This window comes from Cnephaeus nilssonii, assembly GCF_951640355.1.
Source record: "Cnephaeus nilssonii genome assembly, chromosome: 14".
Lineage (NCBI taxonomy): Eukaryota > Metazoa > Chordata > Mammalia > Chiroptera > Vespertilionidae > Cnephaeus > Cnephaeus nilssonii.
Window position 1 is genome coordinate 42,976,185 of NC_137085.1, and position 17,287 is coordinate 42,993,471.

Sequence of the window (17,287 nt, forward strand, 5' to 3'; positions counted from 1 at the left end):
GCTTCCCACAGGGTGGAGAACATGTCCATGCGACTGGAGGAAGTCAACGAGAGAGAGCACTGCATGAAGGCTTCGCTCCAGACCGTGGACATCCGGCTGGCGCAGCTCGAGGACCTCATCGGGCGCATGGCCACGGCCCTGGAGCGTCTAACAGGTCTGGAGCGAGCCGAGTCCAACAAAATCCGTTCTCGGACCTCCTCGGACTGCACGGACGCAGCCTACATCGTCCGCCAGAGCAGCTTCAACAGCCAGGAGGGGAACACCTTCAAGCTCCAAGAGAGTATAGACCCTGCAGGTGAGGAGACCATGTCCCCAACTTCTCCAACCCTAATGCCCCGTATGCGAAGCCATTCTTTCTATTCGGTCAATATGAAAGACAAAGGTGGTATAGAAAAGTTGGAAAGTCTTTTTAAAGAAAGGTCCCTGAGCCTGCACCGGGCTACTAGTTCCCACTCCATAGCAAAGGAATCCAAAACTCCTGCAGCCCCTGCAAACACCTTGGCCATTGTTCCCGATTCCAGAAGACCATCGTCATGTATAGACATCTATGTCTCGGCCATGGATGAGCTCCACTGTGATATCGACCCTCTGGACAATTCCATGAACATCCTTGGGCTGGGCGAGCCCAGCTTTCTGGCTCAAGTTCCTTCCACCGCTCCTTCAAGTAGTGCCTATGCAACTCTCGCCCCCACAGACAGACCTCCAAGCCGGAGCATTGATTTCGAGGACATCACCTCCGTGGACACTCGATCTTTCTCTTCAGACTACACCCACCTCCCAGAGTGCCACAACCCCTGGGACACTGACCCGCCCACGTACCACGCCATCGAGCGTTCCAAAAGCAGCCGCTACCTGCCCAGCGCGCCCTTCCTTCTAGAGGAGGCCCCCATCGTGAAGTCGCACAGCTTCATGTTTTCTCCTTCGAGGAGCTATTATGCCAACTTTGGGGTGCCCGTGAAAACAGCAGAATACACGAGCATTACGGACTGCATTGACACCAGGTGTGTCAATGCCCCGCAAGCAATTGCCGACAGAGCCACCTTCCCTGGAGGTCTGGGGGGCAAAGTGGAGGACTCCTCTTGCTGCCACCCGGAGCGAGAAGCAGAGCTGAGTCACCCCAGCTCTGACACCGAGGAGAACGAGGCCAAAGGCCGGAGAGCCGCCCTCGCCATCCCCTCGCAGGAGGGCGATACCGCCGACAGAACCCTGTCCAACAACATCACGGTTCCCAAGATAGAGCGCGCCAACAGCTACTCGGCGGAGGAGCCCAGCGCGCCGTATGCACACACCAGGAAGAGCTTCTCCATCAGTGACAAACTCGACAGGCAGCGGAACACGGCAAGCCTGCGGAACCCCTTCCAGAGGAGCAAATCCTCCAAGCCGGAGGGCCGAGGGGACAGCCTGTCCATGAGGAGGCTGTCCAGAACGTCCGCTTTCCACAGCTTTGAGAGCAAGCACAACTAACCCTCCCTAAGCAGCATTGCCGGAGGCTCGAGAACCCAGCCCTAGAATCCTCCCCGGACTCCACCTGCTCCCCTTCCTCCAGACGTACCTGCTTTAGTCTTAGCTGAGCAAAACAAGCAATGCCTTAGGAGGTGTTCACTCAAAAGTGATTTCTGGGCCACAGGTCAAGAAAGCATTTGATCTGGCCCAGTGCCAAACACAGGGGCTATGTCCTGTTCACCCTTGATGGGTAGGGAGGGGGAAGAGAGGGAGCAGGAGGGTTGAGATGAATGTGTACCACTAGGCACTTCGGAAAGCCTCGAGCTCTGGGGATGAAGGGGCTTCGCGCATTCTCCGTGCCAGGAGGCGTCTTTCCGTTTCTGACCGTTATGAAGAGTTTTAGGATGCAGGGCTAAATTGCGAGATAAAATAAAATAAAGTGGCCAGCATACAAATGAGATATTCTAAACTTCAATTCTGTTTTCTTTTCACATTGGCTCCATCACTGGTGACTGATGAAGAGCATCCTTTTTATTCAGTATAAGCCGGCAGCAAGCAGTTCTACCTAACGTCCCACATCCTTCTCATGCCACCACCTCTGTAATTGATCATTGTAAAGAAAAAACAAGGTAACAGTCATAGTTCACCTGTCTCTTATATATTCACTTCTGGTGCCGCAACTGTTTATCTTTTTTGAAGAAAATAAGGGAAAAGAAATGCCTTTCTGTATTGCGAGCGGAATGAAAGAAGAATTGATGTTAAAAAAAAAAAAATGTCAAGTGGCCTATTATATACAGTGGGCATTCAAGGATAGTCGAGCAAGCTCAGGATGAATGTAACTAAATAATTTTATATTTTTTAATTTATTTTGTATCTCACCTGTCATCAATGAATTCGCTCACTCAATATATAATAGTGAACTAACAAAAAATATAGTGGGCAGCACTCGCCTAACATTGCCGTGTGGGATATTGCTGTATTCTCACCATCCATGTAGTGTGTTATGCTGCTGTGTGACCTTCCTCATGTGCATGACTCCACCATGTCTTCTGAACACCTCCAAGATGTAACTGCCAATTTTTCACACCACTCATCACATGACCATTTTATATATGACTATCTGGTGGATATTTTCATACCTAGAGTTTTGCCATTCAATCTGAGCTCAGCATAAATTTAATCGGAGTTTTTCAAGGGCTGGTATCTTTTTTTATGGAAATGTTCCAAAGTACTTTTTAAGGAAGTCTCAAAACCATAAATAACCTTAGAATTGACTGGGAGTTTGGTATCAACCTAGAGCCATCAGATGCAGACATGCCATGAATATTTTTCTTATACAGAGCTATAAAAAAGATACAGTAGACTAAAATAGAAAGCAGATAAACCATGTAAAGAGTTCTAGAGCATATGCTGCTTATACACATATATATGCATTTACACAGAGACATGTTATATGTAGTATATAAACAAGCATGTAGAGCTTTCTTAAGAGGCTTGGACTTTTCTATCGCCTTGAGGCATAACCAGAATTTTTAATAGCCAAGGAATTTCATTGAAAGAATTCATTATATTTGGACAGATGTTGACATTATACTTTTTAAAATCCCTATAACCTTAACTTTTTCTTGTACCCAACTAGAGTTATCAAAATTACTTGCTACCTGCCCTTTACCCACCCCCACCCCCTTTTTTTTTTCCCCAAATGCAGTCACCATCATGACATCTCAGTCAGTCTGGTTTCTCCTGCACAAAGTGATTGCATCAAGTACGATCTGCACAGACCTAACTCTCACCCAGATCGTATTATGGGTTCTAGGATACAGGTATTCGCACTTCCAGATCAGAATCTGGATTTGAAGTGGGATAAAGAAATTTTGAGCCTCAAATCTTTGGCTTTCTGTTTGGATCACTGATTTTACAAAAAGAATAAGGTCTTGAAGGACAGTGACTTAATGTTCCTGGTCCCTAAACAAAATCTGGTTCTTTTGTTTAGTTGTAGTTGTGAACTTCCCATTTTCTCATCATGTGAAATCAAGTAAATATGAGGACAAAGCCTTTGACTTTTTTTTTAACCTCTAAATAAACTTTTCAGGTGTAGGAATAGTGATGAGGCCACATATAAAGAATTAAGAAATTCCTTTTTCACTCCTTAGTATTTAGGTGAATCAGAAACAAGCAACCAGAGTCCTTTGTATATAATTACCCTAAAAAAAATACTTTTTTTTTTTTGAACCCAAATTGGCTATTTCTCCCTCAGCAAACATGCATTTGGTCTGAGAATAAATCACTTCCCCTTAAGCTTCCTAGAGTCACGAATCTCTGTGAGGATCTGATGAAAGCTCTGGGCCCTCTCCCCCCAAAAAAATGTCCAGACATGAAAGTTGCAATGTAACTTTAAAGGGTTCCTCTACCCCTGCTTCCATATTGATTGATAGTGAGGAAGAAGAACCAGGTTTGTTCATGATCAATATGGTTATAATAGGCACTTTACATTTTGAGACCAATTCTCTGTGATTCTCAGGAAGGCCAAGTCTCGACACCAGAGTTAGAAGCAAGCTTTTGTTGTATTTGTTCCTTAGGTTAGATGTTGCTAGTTTGAGTGCTTACATCCTGACGTAGGGATGATTTTAAGTGTGGAGCACACTCACTCTCTGAGAGGGGGCCTAGAAGAATCCAAGAAGGAGGTGAAGGCAGTGCTCACTGACCACAGAGCAGGACCTCACAGCACCTCCCGGTTCTTATTCTGGACCAGATTGAAAGTGGGGGAAAGTCTAAGCCTGGTGTTTCCTTCGTGCTTTCTGGAGCGAACAGAACAGGACCTGGGAAACAAAATACTTACCAGTTCTGACCTTTGGACTACCTGTTTTTTTGTTGTGCATGAAAATAAAGTTCTTTTGGGATGTGTGTGAGATATATAAGCCAAATTTCAATGACTTCAAACACAAACTGTGTCACAGTCATGAGCCATTTCTTTCCCGTGTGCATATATGTGTTATGTTTCAATCCATTTCTTTCTATTCCTGGATCCTTTGCACACTGATGTGGCATCGATTCTGTGGCCTTGTACAGTCAGCTTGTGTGCCGCTCATTTATTCCGCCATGTCCCTGCTGGAGGGGACGTTAATTACCTGTCTCTGTGAATGAAGCAGCTCACGAGCAGCAAGTTACTGAGGAACATAAACAAAGTCATAGAGAACTCAAGGAAGTGATAGCTTTGGTTTAACCATCTGCTTCTACGGTGCCAATTTTTATATACTACTATATGTAATGATTTATTCTAAATTGCTTGGTCCTTTTGGGGGGAAAAAAAGGATGTTTTATGAAAATGACCGTGGAAATTTCCTGACTAACCAAGATACCTTATGTTTATAGTTAGAAAGGCCCTCCTTAATGGATTTGAATGAGGAACTGGAAGGCTTGGGGATAATTGTCATGGCTTGTTTGTGTATTTCTCCAAGCCAGACGATGTATCAGCGGTCAGAATGCAGCACTTTATAGAACTGGATATTTTTTAAGTCTAGACTTCTAGGTCTAACATATTATTTAGCACTTTGGAAGTTCCCCCTTGAATATATATATATATATATATATATATATATATATATATATATTTGATTATATAATCAAATGGGAAGAAATGTACTTGTAAAAAACACAAAATATGTTTCTTCTGAATGTTTCCAATATATTCTAAAAGATGGTTTCTATAGATAATGTGCTGGTGGATCACTAGATAGTGCATTTATTCTACTTTCTGAGGCTGTGCAGTCTAATCTTCCTCAATGTTGGGCTGTTTGACTTCTCTAATGATAATAAATATTATCCAGTCATCCATCATGCTGTATCTATAGGCTGTACCATTTGACATGTTGGGCAATGCTGTACTATAAAATACATGTAAACATGTATGTAACCCACGTTTAACCCAGCATAGTTGTAGCATGTGGTTGTGTTAATGAACATTACAGGACAGCTTTATAATCATTTACAAATCTGTAACATTCAATAAAGAAGCACATGTTGCAAGGATTAATCATGTCCCCAATTCCATGTGACTTAGCATCCTCATGAAATGGGCACTTTTGTTCCTGATCTGCTTTATGTTTTCCACTTTCCTGTAGACCACTGTACAATACTTGTATAAGCTGATGTACAGCCTCTAACCAGCCCTGCGAGTTGTGGTAGGCACGTTGTGATTTTGTGAAAGATGAACTGGCATGTTATGCAAAAGACTATCTGACAAATGAACTTAAACTAACATTTTAAACTCCAGTTTAATTAGCTGTTTGTTTACATCTGCTGACCAGTGTGGAAGCAGTGTACAGTATTTTATAAATATGCTCATTTAGTAGCACTACTATGTTTGTTTCTAGATAAAGTGATGCTAATGTGTAGATGGTAATATACTTGTTCTAGATATTGCATTATAAACTCACTCCTCTTTAACAATAGCAATGTGACTTAAATGAAGTAATCCCGCTCAAACCCAGTCTTAATTTTGTGGCAACAGAATGCATGCACGGCTTTATGCGTTTCTTTTGACTTTTTAAAGGCACTTCGCCTTTTACTTCTGCCTGCTGCGACACTGAAACCAGTTAGGAACCCACTCAGATTGTTGGGCTTCTTAGTTTGGAGATTATGTTCAAGTTTTAGAAATTAAAAACAAAAAAAGTTACTATGGGGTTGTTTTTTTAAAAATCTTTTTTTTAAAAGCTCTGAACAAATAATATGGAATAAATTATTAACCACAGGGTGTATAGCTATAGGGCCTGGAGGTGGCTAGCCAACACCTCTTGGGTTTACTGCGGTCTAGGTGTTGGAGCATCTGTGATACAGGAAAGTCACATTTCCGATTCTTCAGGGCCACTGGGTACAAATTGCTAAGCCAGAGATGAGAGTGAGAAGCGCGTTGATGACAGTGCAGAAATGCGCAGACCAGTATGAATGAGTGGTCCCGTGATATATGACTTCCCTCCTACCTGGTGGCTTTTCTCTGGTAGCTGAGCCTGCCTGGGGGCCGGAGAGATGGGTGACTGGGCCCTGGGTGACTCTGAAGAGTTTGCCCTTAAAAAAAAAAAAAAAGTCACCATTTCATTATTAGAAGCCATCCAACATCAGGAAAAGAGAGGAGCCCACCTGCACAGTCTTATAGATGACTGCTCCTCAAAAGAGTGGAGAACACTGTTCTCTCAGCCTGCACCGGCCTAAGCTTTCTCTTCCTTTGACATCTGTTTCTCTCACTCTCTCAGATTAGAGTCAACCGAAGGAGGAGTTGGTTGTGATGTAAGAAAACAAGATTTCCCCCCTTTCTTTTTTCTTTGTAATGCATTTGAGAATGTAGCTGTGTGACTTTTATCTGATGCAGCTCTTGCACTGATCGCTGCGAATGAAATCAAGACAATTTCTACATGTGGCCTAAGGATTTCAGGGGCCGAGGAATCTCCATGGCAATAAGAGTGAGGTGAATTCCCCCTCCCCACCTTGCCTTCAGGCCACTGCCTATTTGCACAGTGTTTGGAGAAGGACACATCCCTAGGCTTTCTGAGGAGTGTCCACATCAAACTTGACCCAGGCCTTGCTCTGACGGGGGCAGGCTGCCGAGAGCTGGGGGACACAGTGGGGGTTCAGCCTCATGCCTGGAGAGCAATTTTCTTCACCCCCTAGACTCTCGTCCTTTCTCTTAGCCCATTACAAGATGCTTTTTGGCCAGACCAACAGACCCTGGCTCCCGTTACCTCAGTACCCCATGGACTCTGTCTGGCACAGTAAGCTGAAACAGTGGCTACTTTAAAAAAGCCAAACATTCAGACTTTGTCCCAGCCCTAATCTTCCCACTAATGTAGCCTCCCCCTCCCCAACTCTACCCCCACACAACCAACTTGGCTGGTGTTTGTATCAGCTGCAACCAATTCTTTGCCTGACTGAATCCCAAAAGGGTCCTTCACATCTCCACCCCAGCTTCCCACATGTCATCAGAGCCAGCCATCTGCACCTAGATGGTGGTCTTGCAAACTCAGATAGGTGGGGGGGTGGGGCCAGATGCAGAACACAGTGTGTACATGGGACTGGTGAGAGACAACAGGAAGAAGCAGGGTCTGTAGGGCATGAGAGAACACACGTCCCACTACAGAGACGCTCACATTCAGATGTGTAAACACCGCGCTAGCCAAACAAATGTACCTGCCAGCAGCATTCAGTCCCAAAGGCAATCGCTCGGGACCTGTGATTTAGAGCCAGCGGGGATCAGATTCTTGACTCCAACTCAGTGAGTGTATACACGGAACACACTGAGGACCGAGGCAGGAGGAAGGAGCTCACCCTAGTCAAGGCATCCCGTTCTCCTGGATGATATATGCCCCATCCTTCTGGACCCCAACGCAGGGTCTTTGTGAGGGAGGGTCAGGAGAAGAGTGCCGAGGCGTGGTGTCAGGCTCACCTGTCCCCACAGCGTCTGACCCGAGTGTCTTGCTGCTCCTGCGGTGCACAGCAATACCTGCCGTCACTGCCCTCATCGCCGTTTCATAACATAGAACTCAGACTCTCGTTTGTAACTGTGCTAACCATAGTTTGTAATGGGGGACATTGTTGAAATATCATTTTTAAATGAATTCCTATAAATAAAAACCATTTTGGAATTGGGTTTGTTAAATATGTATAATCTTTTCCTTCTTTATGTATGGACAAGCAGCGGTTTGCATATCTATCGACGTAAATATCTATGAATTCTTAGAGGAATTGTTCTTTTTTAAAGGTCTATTATTGGACTCACAATGCACTTTGAGCTTGTTTGTTTAGATATGTAACTCGAAGCAGAAGTTGGCAGATACCACAGGAAAAACTTTCTGAAATTTCTGTAACACATGTTTTGCAATAAAAAAAAAAAAAAAGAGAAACCTCAGTAGTTCAAAATATGACTTGGACTTCCTTGTGCGTTTATTTGCCGCCATTTGATCTCCGCCATCCTCATGCCAAGCACTGTTGGGGTCCACAGAAATAATTGCGTAGGGCCCATAAATAGAGGTTGCGAACTGGTGGCATAGGGGTCACATCTAAGTAGCAGAGAAGGGGTGTTGGTGGGCAGCACCGTGTTTTTTTAAAATTGGAAAATTTTTAAAATGGATAGATTTCCCACTTAATTCCATATTTCTGACTTCTCTTGAAAACTCTGAAGATCTGGTAACACGAGACCTGGATTCCCACATGACAATCACCACCTCAATCATGGTATCCTGGCTGCCTTTTTCTAAGAAGCGTGTGCTCTGTGATATACCACAATCCCTACCACTCCCTTCTATCTCTACAAACGATTCCCTTCATTCATTAACATTCCCTGGAGAGCCCCATATGCATTGGAGTATGGGCCCCTGTATGAAAGGATATCAAAAGGCAGCTCTTGAATTTCTAAGTAGGAAAAGCTTAAGGTAGCAATTGCCTGGATGAGAGAGACGCGAGGAACTTGTCTTCACACTGAAGGTGTGGCAGGCATGTTTTCACAATCCATTTTCAAGTATATTATTAGGATCTTCAATGGGATTGGCCTGGAGAGAGCTGAGGGGAGGGAGAAAGGGCTCAATCCCACACCTCCTTAAGTAACTCTGGTTGCAGCTCCTGCAGAAAGAGTAGAAGCAATGGTCCTTGAGCATGCACATGTTTTTATTTCAAATAACAGTGGGAAGAAAAAGGTAGAACATATATACATGCAATTCTTTATTCAAAAAAATATTTGTTGAGTACCTACTATGTGCCGGTGGTGTGCCAAGGTGAGTACAGTGGCAAACTCCCTGCCATGTGGAGTTTTATATCTAGCTGCAATGCAATGTAATTGTATGCAATCTTGTCATTACCATCTAGTTGTCTAAGAAAGAGTATGAAAACTAAGAGTCAGAGATGATGCTCTGTGTCTCAGGCAGGGGAGTATCTGTGGAGGAGGCCACACTGGAATGTACCCTGAAGGACAGGGAAGGTTTAACTAATGATACAGGAGGACAATCCAGGTAAGGGGAACATTAATTTGACAAGCACCCGGATGTAAGAGTGCCTCATCCTGGTTGGGGTTTTCAGGCAGTCCCAGTTTCACGGACTGCATGTCCAGCATGGGCCCCGGTTTAGAGAATGAGGCTTTGCTCCCACCAGCTCTTTCTCTTTCTCTTTCCCATTGGCTTGGTCTGGTCAATATTTTGAAAGTGGAATAGCTGACATAGGTTTTTGCAAGTAACTTGTTTATATTAAGAAATACACTCACTTATGTAACACATACCATATTTGGCCATGTGCCCTCAGATTTCCTGGAAAATCAGGTCAACCATCATTTGCTGCCAAAATCTCAGATGTAGACTGATGTAGGGCTTCCTTGAAGGAGATAGCAATGGAGGTGGGTAATATCTAAGCTCTCTGAATGAATTTGTTTATGTTACTCTGTTTAGTTAAAAGCCAGAACATGGCTTGCCATAGAAAGGCCTGGGCTATTACACCCTCATCAGTAACATGTTCTCAGCAATTCCTTCTTTTTTACCCTTCCTGAGATTGTTAACTTAGCCTCTTCCCAGGCATTCAGCACATTGCTTTCTTAAGAGTCTGAATCCTTTTCTGGAAGCCTGGGTGTATATCACCATCATTATCTTACAACATATCATCAGGGTAGACACTATGTCATCGTGGAAAGGCCTGCTTTCACTCAAAATCGTCAACTGTTGCCCCAATATTCTTTGTCTCAAGCACTAAAAACCCATTTCAGCACATGGTTGAGTATTGTATCTATAACATAAATGTACATATTTATCAACATAGACAAGTTGCTTGCAGGAAATTATGTCAGCCATTCCATTTTCAGCGTATTGACTAGACCAAGCCCATGGGAAAGGAAGGTAAAATACAAGTGCTGGGAGCAAAGCCTCATTCTCAAAACTGGGGTCCATGCTGGAGCTGCAGCCCTCAAAGCCAGGCTGCCTGGAGGTTCCAACCAGGATGAAGCACTGTAATATTGGGGTGCTTGTCAAAACCTTCGTTTGCTAGGGCTACCTTTAAAAAAACACCACAAACTAGGTGACTTAAACAACAGAAATTTATTGTCTCACAGTTTTGCAGGCCAAGTCCAAGATCAGGGTGTTGGCAGGGTTCGTTCCTTCTGAAGGCCATGAGAGAGACTGTGCCATGCCTCTCTCTCAGCTTCTGGAGATTTTCTGGCCGTCTTTGGCTTATACAAGCATCACCCTCATTTCTGCCTTCATTTCACATGTTCTATGCTCTCCCTGCATGCTGTCTGTATCCAAGTTTCCCCTTGTTAGAAGGACACCAGTACGGAGCCCACCCTGCTCCAGTATGATCTTATCTTAACTAATTACATCTGCAATGACCCTATTATCCCTAGAATGTCACATTATGAGATACAAGGGGCTAGGATTTCAATGTAAGAATTTTTGGGGGGAGGGGGGTGGACAATAAAATTCAACCTTTAACACTGGGCGAATTTGTCAGTAGAAGTGTCATAATCAAACTTATCTTTTTAATATGTTTTCAGGTAAAGAAAGAAATCAGAATTCAAGAATCAATTGGAAACAACATGTATTGATCAATAGGAGACAATATGCCATACCATGAAGCCATTAAAAATATTTAAATCTTTGTAGATTGACATGAAAAGATGTCATTGGTATATTATTAAGTCTCTTAGAGCATATATGGTCGAATATGAATTTTTGCAAAAACTAAACCAGATATACAGAGATGAATATATTTGTATATGATAATTAAAAGACTGAAAGAATACACCAAAAGGAGTAAGAGTTTTGCAACAGAACTTTTTTTTTTCCTCTCCAAAAAACTTACATTCTGTTTAAGAGTAACCTGAAGTGGTCTAAGAAGAGTTAGCTTCAGCACCAATAGATATCAGGAGGTTTTTGTTGCCTTCTTTCTGTTCAGAGACCTGTTCTAGGCATTGTCACAACAATCATGTCCCCTGTACGGGCAAGTTGCCTCCTCCAAGGATTGGTAAAACTTGGAAGAAAAGATAATAAATGTGGTAGCAGTGGGTTAACTACTAATGTCATGAAATTATAATTTTAGGCATAAATACAATAAATGCCTTCCGAGCAACTATTTTATTCTTCTGGAAGGACTGAAATTTTTATTCCAAAGGCAAGACTGTCATGACTAACAATATAATTATATGTTGTAGTTATTTAATTAGAGCTGTGGGAAAAAATCAAGATGAGCAGCCCAAGTGTAGCTCATCAGCACTGGAAGTGCACGCTGAGGCAAAATGGCCACCAGGTAGGCGGTGTACGGACAGCTCCCACACTCGGGTAGGAAATCGGACCACACCATCCACTCTGAGCCTCTGTGTGGAGCAAACTAGACATGGTTTTAGGATTAAGATGAAAGGATCAACATTTGTAGCCTGGCTGGGCCCTCATAGTCAGGACTAAAGAAGAGAGAAGATGAGAGGCATTTCCAAGGCTGGAGTCCCAGGAGAAACTAAGGTGTGGCCATGAAAACGATGAGGCCGTGCGTGGGGAACAGGAGGAAACCAGCCTGATCAGGGCAGAGGACTCACATTGGAGGCTGGTGGGAACGTGTAACAGCCCCTTATGTTCCCCTAATCCTCTCCACACGTCTTTGAAATTGACATTATTATTCTCCTGTCCCAGATGGGGGAAAGTGACTCATCATTTTATGTATAAATGCCAGATTAGAGTTTGGACTTTGTTCTGTGATAAGAAGAAAGTGAAGTGTTCTGGGTAAAAATGTGACATTTAGAAATATGGCAGAGGAAAGAGGTGTGAAGGATTTTAGGCAAAAGGTGGGAAGTGGGTAGAGGGATGGAATTGGTTGACATAGATATTTCTCAATGATTTTTTTATTTTTCAGAACACAGATGTAATCCATGCAAAAGAATCTGCCTGGTCTCCACCATGTATGTCACTGGCTTCTAGAGACCTCAGGGACTGCTCCTAAATTATGTTGCCTTCTTAGGGATTTCAATCAGACTCGTCTCTGCTATTTGGGGTTTCTATCCCAACAGCAAAAGCTCCCTAGTGGCTCTGTGTTATTCAACCAATTTTACTGGACCATTAGCTCAGTCTGCAGCGGCAGAAAACCAGGTCAGTTCTGTAAAGTGAACAGACATTCCAAAATTTCTGTAGCTGCTTTTGATCCTAATTTGTTGTCTCAGTTTCTCTCTCTGTTATGTGGAGTTTAGAGGTTGTACCAGGTCAGTGGCTCTTCAGTTTCTCGAGTTATAACTAACCATTTATCAGACTCTGTGGAAACTAAGCATCCTTCCTAGGGAAAAAAGAGATTAGATTTTGGAGACTCTTTAAAGGGGATCGGGGAACCCCAGACACTCGCCCACCAAGGGGAGAGCCTATGAGCCCCAGGTTAGGAATCAAATGTCTTCCCAGCTCTAAAGCTCCGAGACTCCGTGCAGGCTGGCACCGTCATTTTGAAACATCTATCTGCAGAAGAAATCCGGCTGACAGCTGGATGAGCCACGATGTAAGCAGCAGGCGCTCACCCGTCCTCCTCCACAGCTGCTGAACAAATGCGCTGGAGTCGAGACAGTAAGATCCTGAATTAAGTGAATCAATCTATTCCTGACAAAGGCAATGCGAACAGACTGTGCACCTTCCAGTCTCCTGCAAACCAGAGATTCTGCAGCCCTCCAACTGTAAGTTCTGCCTTAACATGAATTTTAACCAATAGTCTTGTCAATTATCTCAGTTTGTCTCAGAGCAGGCTCCCCGCCTCCGTGAAGGACCGCCTGCTGATAAGAAAGCCGCCCATATCTAAACACCGGCCTTTCTCATCGTGACTTTATGGAATTGACACATAACTAGATTTCCTCTCTGTCACACAGGCATTCTAAGTGAATATATATATATATGTTTTCATTGATTTCAGAGAGAGGGAGAGAGAGAAACATCAATGATAAGAGAGAATCATTGATTGGTTGTCTCCTGCACGCCACCTACTAGGAATGGAGCCCACAGCCCGGGCATGTACCCTGACCCCCTGACCAGGAATCCAATCGTGACCCCCTGGTTCATGGGTCAATGCTCAACCACTGAGCAACACTGGTCGGGCTATCTGCTACTATTTAAACCCACTATAAACTGCTGTTCCACAAACATGTACTACAACTATGGTCACATCTCTTCGTTTTTCCAGTGAATTTTTGCATCCTCTCGTCTTGCTAGCACAAGTCTGGTATCGACTCTTGAGTCTCTCACTCCTTCTTTCTTCCACTAACTCTTAGTTATGAATATTTTCAAACACTTAGAAACATGGAAAGAATAGGACAATGAACACTCTTATACCCTCCACCTGTGTTCAGTGATTATTAACATCTTGCTCTATTTGCTTCTGTATTTTTTGTATATGTGAAAAATGAGTTGCAATAATTAAAACACTTCATGTCCATATTCTTCCAAATTTATCTCCTAAGAATAATGATATTCACCTCCATAATCTCACTACCATTATCGTGCCTGAGGAAATTAGCAACGATCCTTAATTTCATCTGATATCCGGTTCATATTTAAATTTCTTCCAATGGTTTCCAAATTTACTTCTGTGGCTAAGTTTTCTTTTCCAAATCATCACATTTCGTTGGCATATCTCTCTAGGCTTTTAGTCTAGAGCACACACTTATTCTTCATAACTTGACTTTTTCAAGAGTCCAGGCCAATTGTCTTATAAGATGCCCCATATTCTGAATCTGTGCAATTATTTTTTCCTGTCCTGTTTATGTACCTCTGTTCCCATATTTCCTGTAAATTAGATGTTTGGTGTAAAGGCTTTATCAGATTCAGGTTAACCTATTTGGCATGAATACTTCACAAATATCCTACATACTTTCACATCACACCTGGAGGCGCATAGTGCCAAGTATCTCACTAGTAACAGTGGTGCTGAGTTTGATACTAGATCTCCAATGTGAAGATACATTTTCTCCTTTATGACTCATAAGTAACCTTGGGGTGACACTTAGGTAACATGTGAATGTGCCATTAACCCAACAATCTTTCACCTGATGGTTTGAGTATCAGTTAATACAGCCCTTGACTAAATCATTATTACACTGGAGATTGCAAAATGCACCCCCCTCCCTTTGAGAATTAATCCAAAGGGTCAGTCCTATTTTCATACTCAAGTGAAGTGAGAATGAGGTCTGATCGGCCTGCCACTGCGCTGTTGTCACACATTGGCATTGTTGAAGTCTGGCCCTGCACAGTCCTCATAATTCTGGCCCACCGTGAGATCAGACCACTTCAGTCTAGATCCCAGAACAGGCTGCTGTGTCTGCTAAGGAGGCTAATCCCCACCCACCAGTATTAAGTGGCACTCTGGGTGCCTTCTCCAGAGGTCCCCAGTTCAGTTCTCTGGTTGATATACACAGACTCATTGCAGCACATCAGCCCACCCCCAAGTGCTGATACCAGTTGATTCTGTCATCTACCTCATGGACTCCGTGATGGAATTAACGCCATTCCTTTCCCAAAGACCCACATTAGGGAGCAGGTGGTTTTTCCATTGTAACTATGAAGAGTGAGTCTGATGATGCTCTCTTTTCCTGCACGTCCTTCTAAGGGAAGCCAGCTCAGTGACTCGAAGACAATGTGTCCTTCTAAGAGTGTCTCCCACAAGTGATTCTAAGGTACTTACCTCCCTCCTTCTCAGGGGTGCTTTTAGTGATTTCCAATTTATTGCTGTCACCTCTAAATGGGGAAATACTAATGGTGGAGCCTCTCATATACTATCCATCCATAAGGTACCTGCAATTGGTCTTATGCTTACTCAGTATACATATGCTCATATGCTTTTGTAGTGGTTAATGTACTTTCTTCCTGAGGTTAGCAATGCAGTTTCTGACTATACATGTTAAGCTAGTCAATTAATTACGTAAACCTCTCCCAAAACCTAGTAATTTTCAGCCACACTAGGGGGACAGAACTGAAAAGCATATGTTTATGAAAGAGTACTTTGAGGTAACCCTACAGGGCAAATAGTTCTGATTCAATCAATTATACCCCATTTGTCAGCACAAGCTACAGCCGTCCTCATCATCAGAGCTACCATTTATTAGGCATCTGTTATTATAAGACACTTTACATACATTGTGTCTAATCTTCAAAACAGTTCTGCGAGGTACATTTTATTACTTCCAACTTACGGATAGAAAATTTGAGGCTCAATATGGTTAAAAGGCATTTCTAGTTACACACCTAGTAAGTAGTGGAGCCCCAACTCAAACCCAGAATTCCTGGCCTCCAAAACCCATGCTTTTTTTCCACTCCCCTGCCTCTCAGAGTGTGTGCAAACCGTGTGTTTGGAGTTCTGTAGCTCTTTATGTTCTCGGCTGCCAAAGGGCAGCTCTTCAATTACAGCTCATTTAATGGAACTAAGCAATGAATCCTGACATCTTCTCAGATCTCTGCCTACCATGTTTATTTGTACAAAGGGCTGTAAAATAATGTTTCCTTCCAGTCGGTGTTTACTTTGTCTTTTCCAAGTACTTTTGTGCCAAGAGTATTGTTTTTTAAAGCCTGAGTAAGGCACTCTTTGTGATAATTTTAAAGTCAATGAGTAAAACAGATAGGGGAGAGAGGATTGGGAATCATAAATATCCATTTCCTGAGCTTGCTGTGAAGTTAAATTGAAATGCTTAAATGTTTCCCACTTCTACATCACAAAGGAATGACCACAGCTTCCCATTACTTGCTATTTTGACAACATGTAATCTATCTCATCCGACTCACCTGTTGGGAAGCAAATAGCTCCACTAAGCAAGCCAGAAGATGATAAATGGGGAGCAAAGTCTTTGCTGGCTGTGGTTCATCCATCATGTCTCCCAGGAAGTGGGACCCAGGGGAACAGACATGAATGAGGAGACATTCCATGTGGCCAGGAAGGAAGAGGTCACCAAGATGGCAGGTCCAGACCTGCTCAGCTACAGAATACAGAATTACCAACGTGCCTCCTCTCTTATTCAGCATCTACGTGCTCAGACCTCACTGGGAGGCAGCCCTCCCTCTCATTCAGAGGCACTAAAAAAGACAAACCTTCCATGTCATACCTCTCAGTTCTCTATTTGTGCATGTGGAGAAACAAGAAGGCCAATGTTTATTGACTGCTGGCTGCGAGCCAGCCTATTTGATGCATGTTTTCTCATTGAAGAGCTTGCAATCACCCTATAAAGTGAGCATTGTTACCCTCTTTTCACAGAGCGATGATATCTCCTGCTCAGGAAGGCACAAATATCAGGTGACAGAGTTGAGAAATACCCCCAGGTTGCTGTGGCTGGAATGTTTGATGACTCTTGACCTTCCTCCTAAGTAGGCTCTTTTCTGTTCTTTGAGGACATGTGTCTACAGGGTGGGCCCCAAACACTTTTTTAGGATTCTAGAGATTTTGAACTGGAAGAGAACCTTACTATGTCACCTACTTTTAATGGCTCTTCGCCTCTCTTCTCTGCTACGGTAACTTACACTCCCTGGGCTAAGCCTTTCTGGGCCAACGGTAGTCCCAGTCAAGAAAGCACATCAGAATTCAAGTAGAGTGGCATTGTGATAGAAGATGATGTTAAATATGCCTTAATGTTTTATTATTTACAAACTCTGCTATTTTGTCTATTATTTTAGCGTTCATTGTTGCTATAGGTATTATTACCTACTAGGGGCCCGGTGCACGAAGATTCGTGTGGGGGGGGTGGGTCCCTCAGCCCGACCTGCACCCTCTCCAATCTGGGAGCCCTCAGGGGAGCCCTCTCCAATCCGGAGTTTCTGTCTGTCTTTGCAATCATATGAGCGAATTGTCTGAGACCCCATCCCAGTTTGGTTTGTTGCTC

At 43.4% G+C, this 17,287-nt stretch overlaps 1 protein-coding gene across 7 annotated transcripts in view; it reads left to right on the forward strand.

Annotated features, from left to right (window-relative positions):
- The window catches only part of TRPM3 (transient receptor potential cation channel subfamily M member 3), a 444,564-nt gene extending 439,559 nt beyond the window's left edge, over positions 1 to 5,005 (forward strand). For 6 of the 7 annotated variants that reach the window (XM_079790372.1, XM_079790373.1, XM_079790374.1 and 3 more), the window contains one exon: positions 12 to 5,005. In XM_079790372.1, coding sequence (XP_079646498.1) covers positions 12 to 1,464 — 1,453 coding nt within the window. In that variant the 3' untranslated portion in view covers positions 1,465 to 5,005. The remainder of the gene's footprint in view (positions 1 to 11) is intronic. The other variant, XM_079790376.1, reaches the window with a different exon arrangement.
- The last annotated feature ends 12,282 nt before the right edge of the window (positions 5,006 to 17,287 follow it).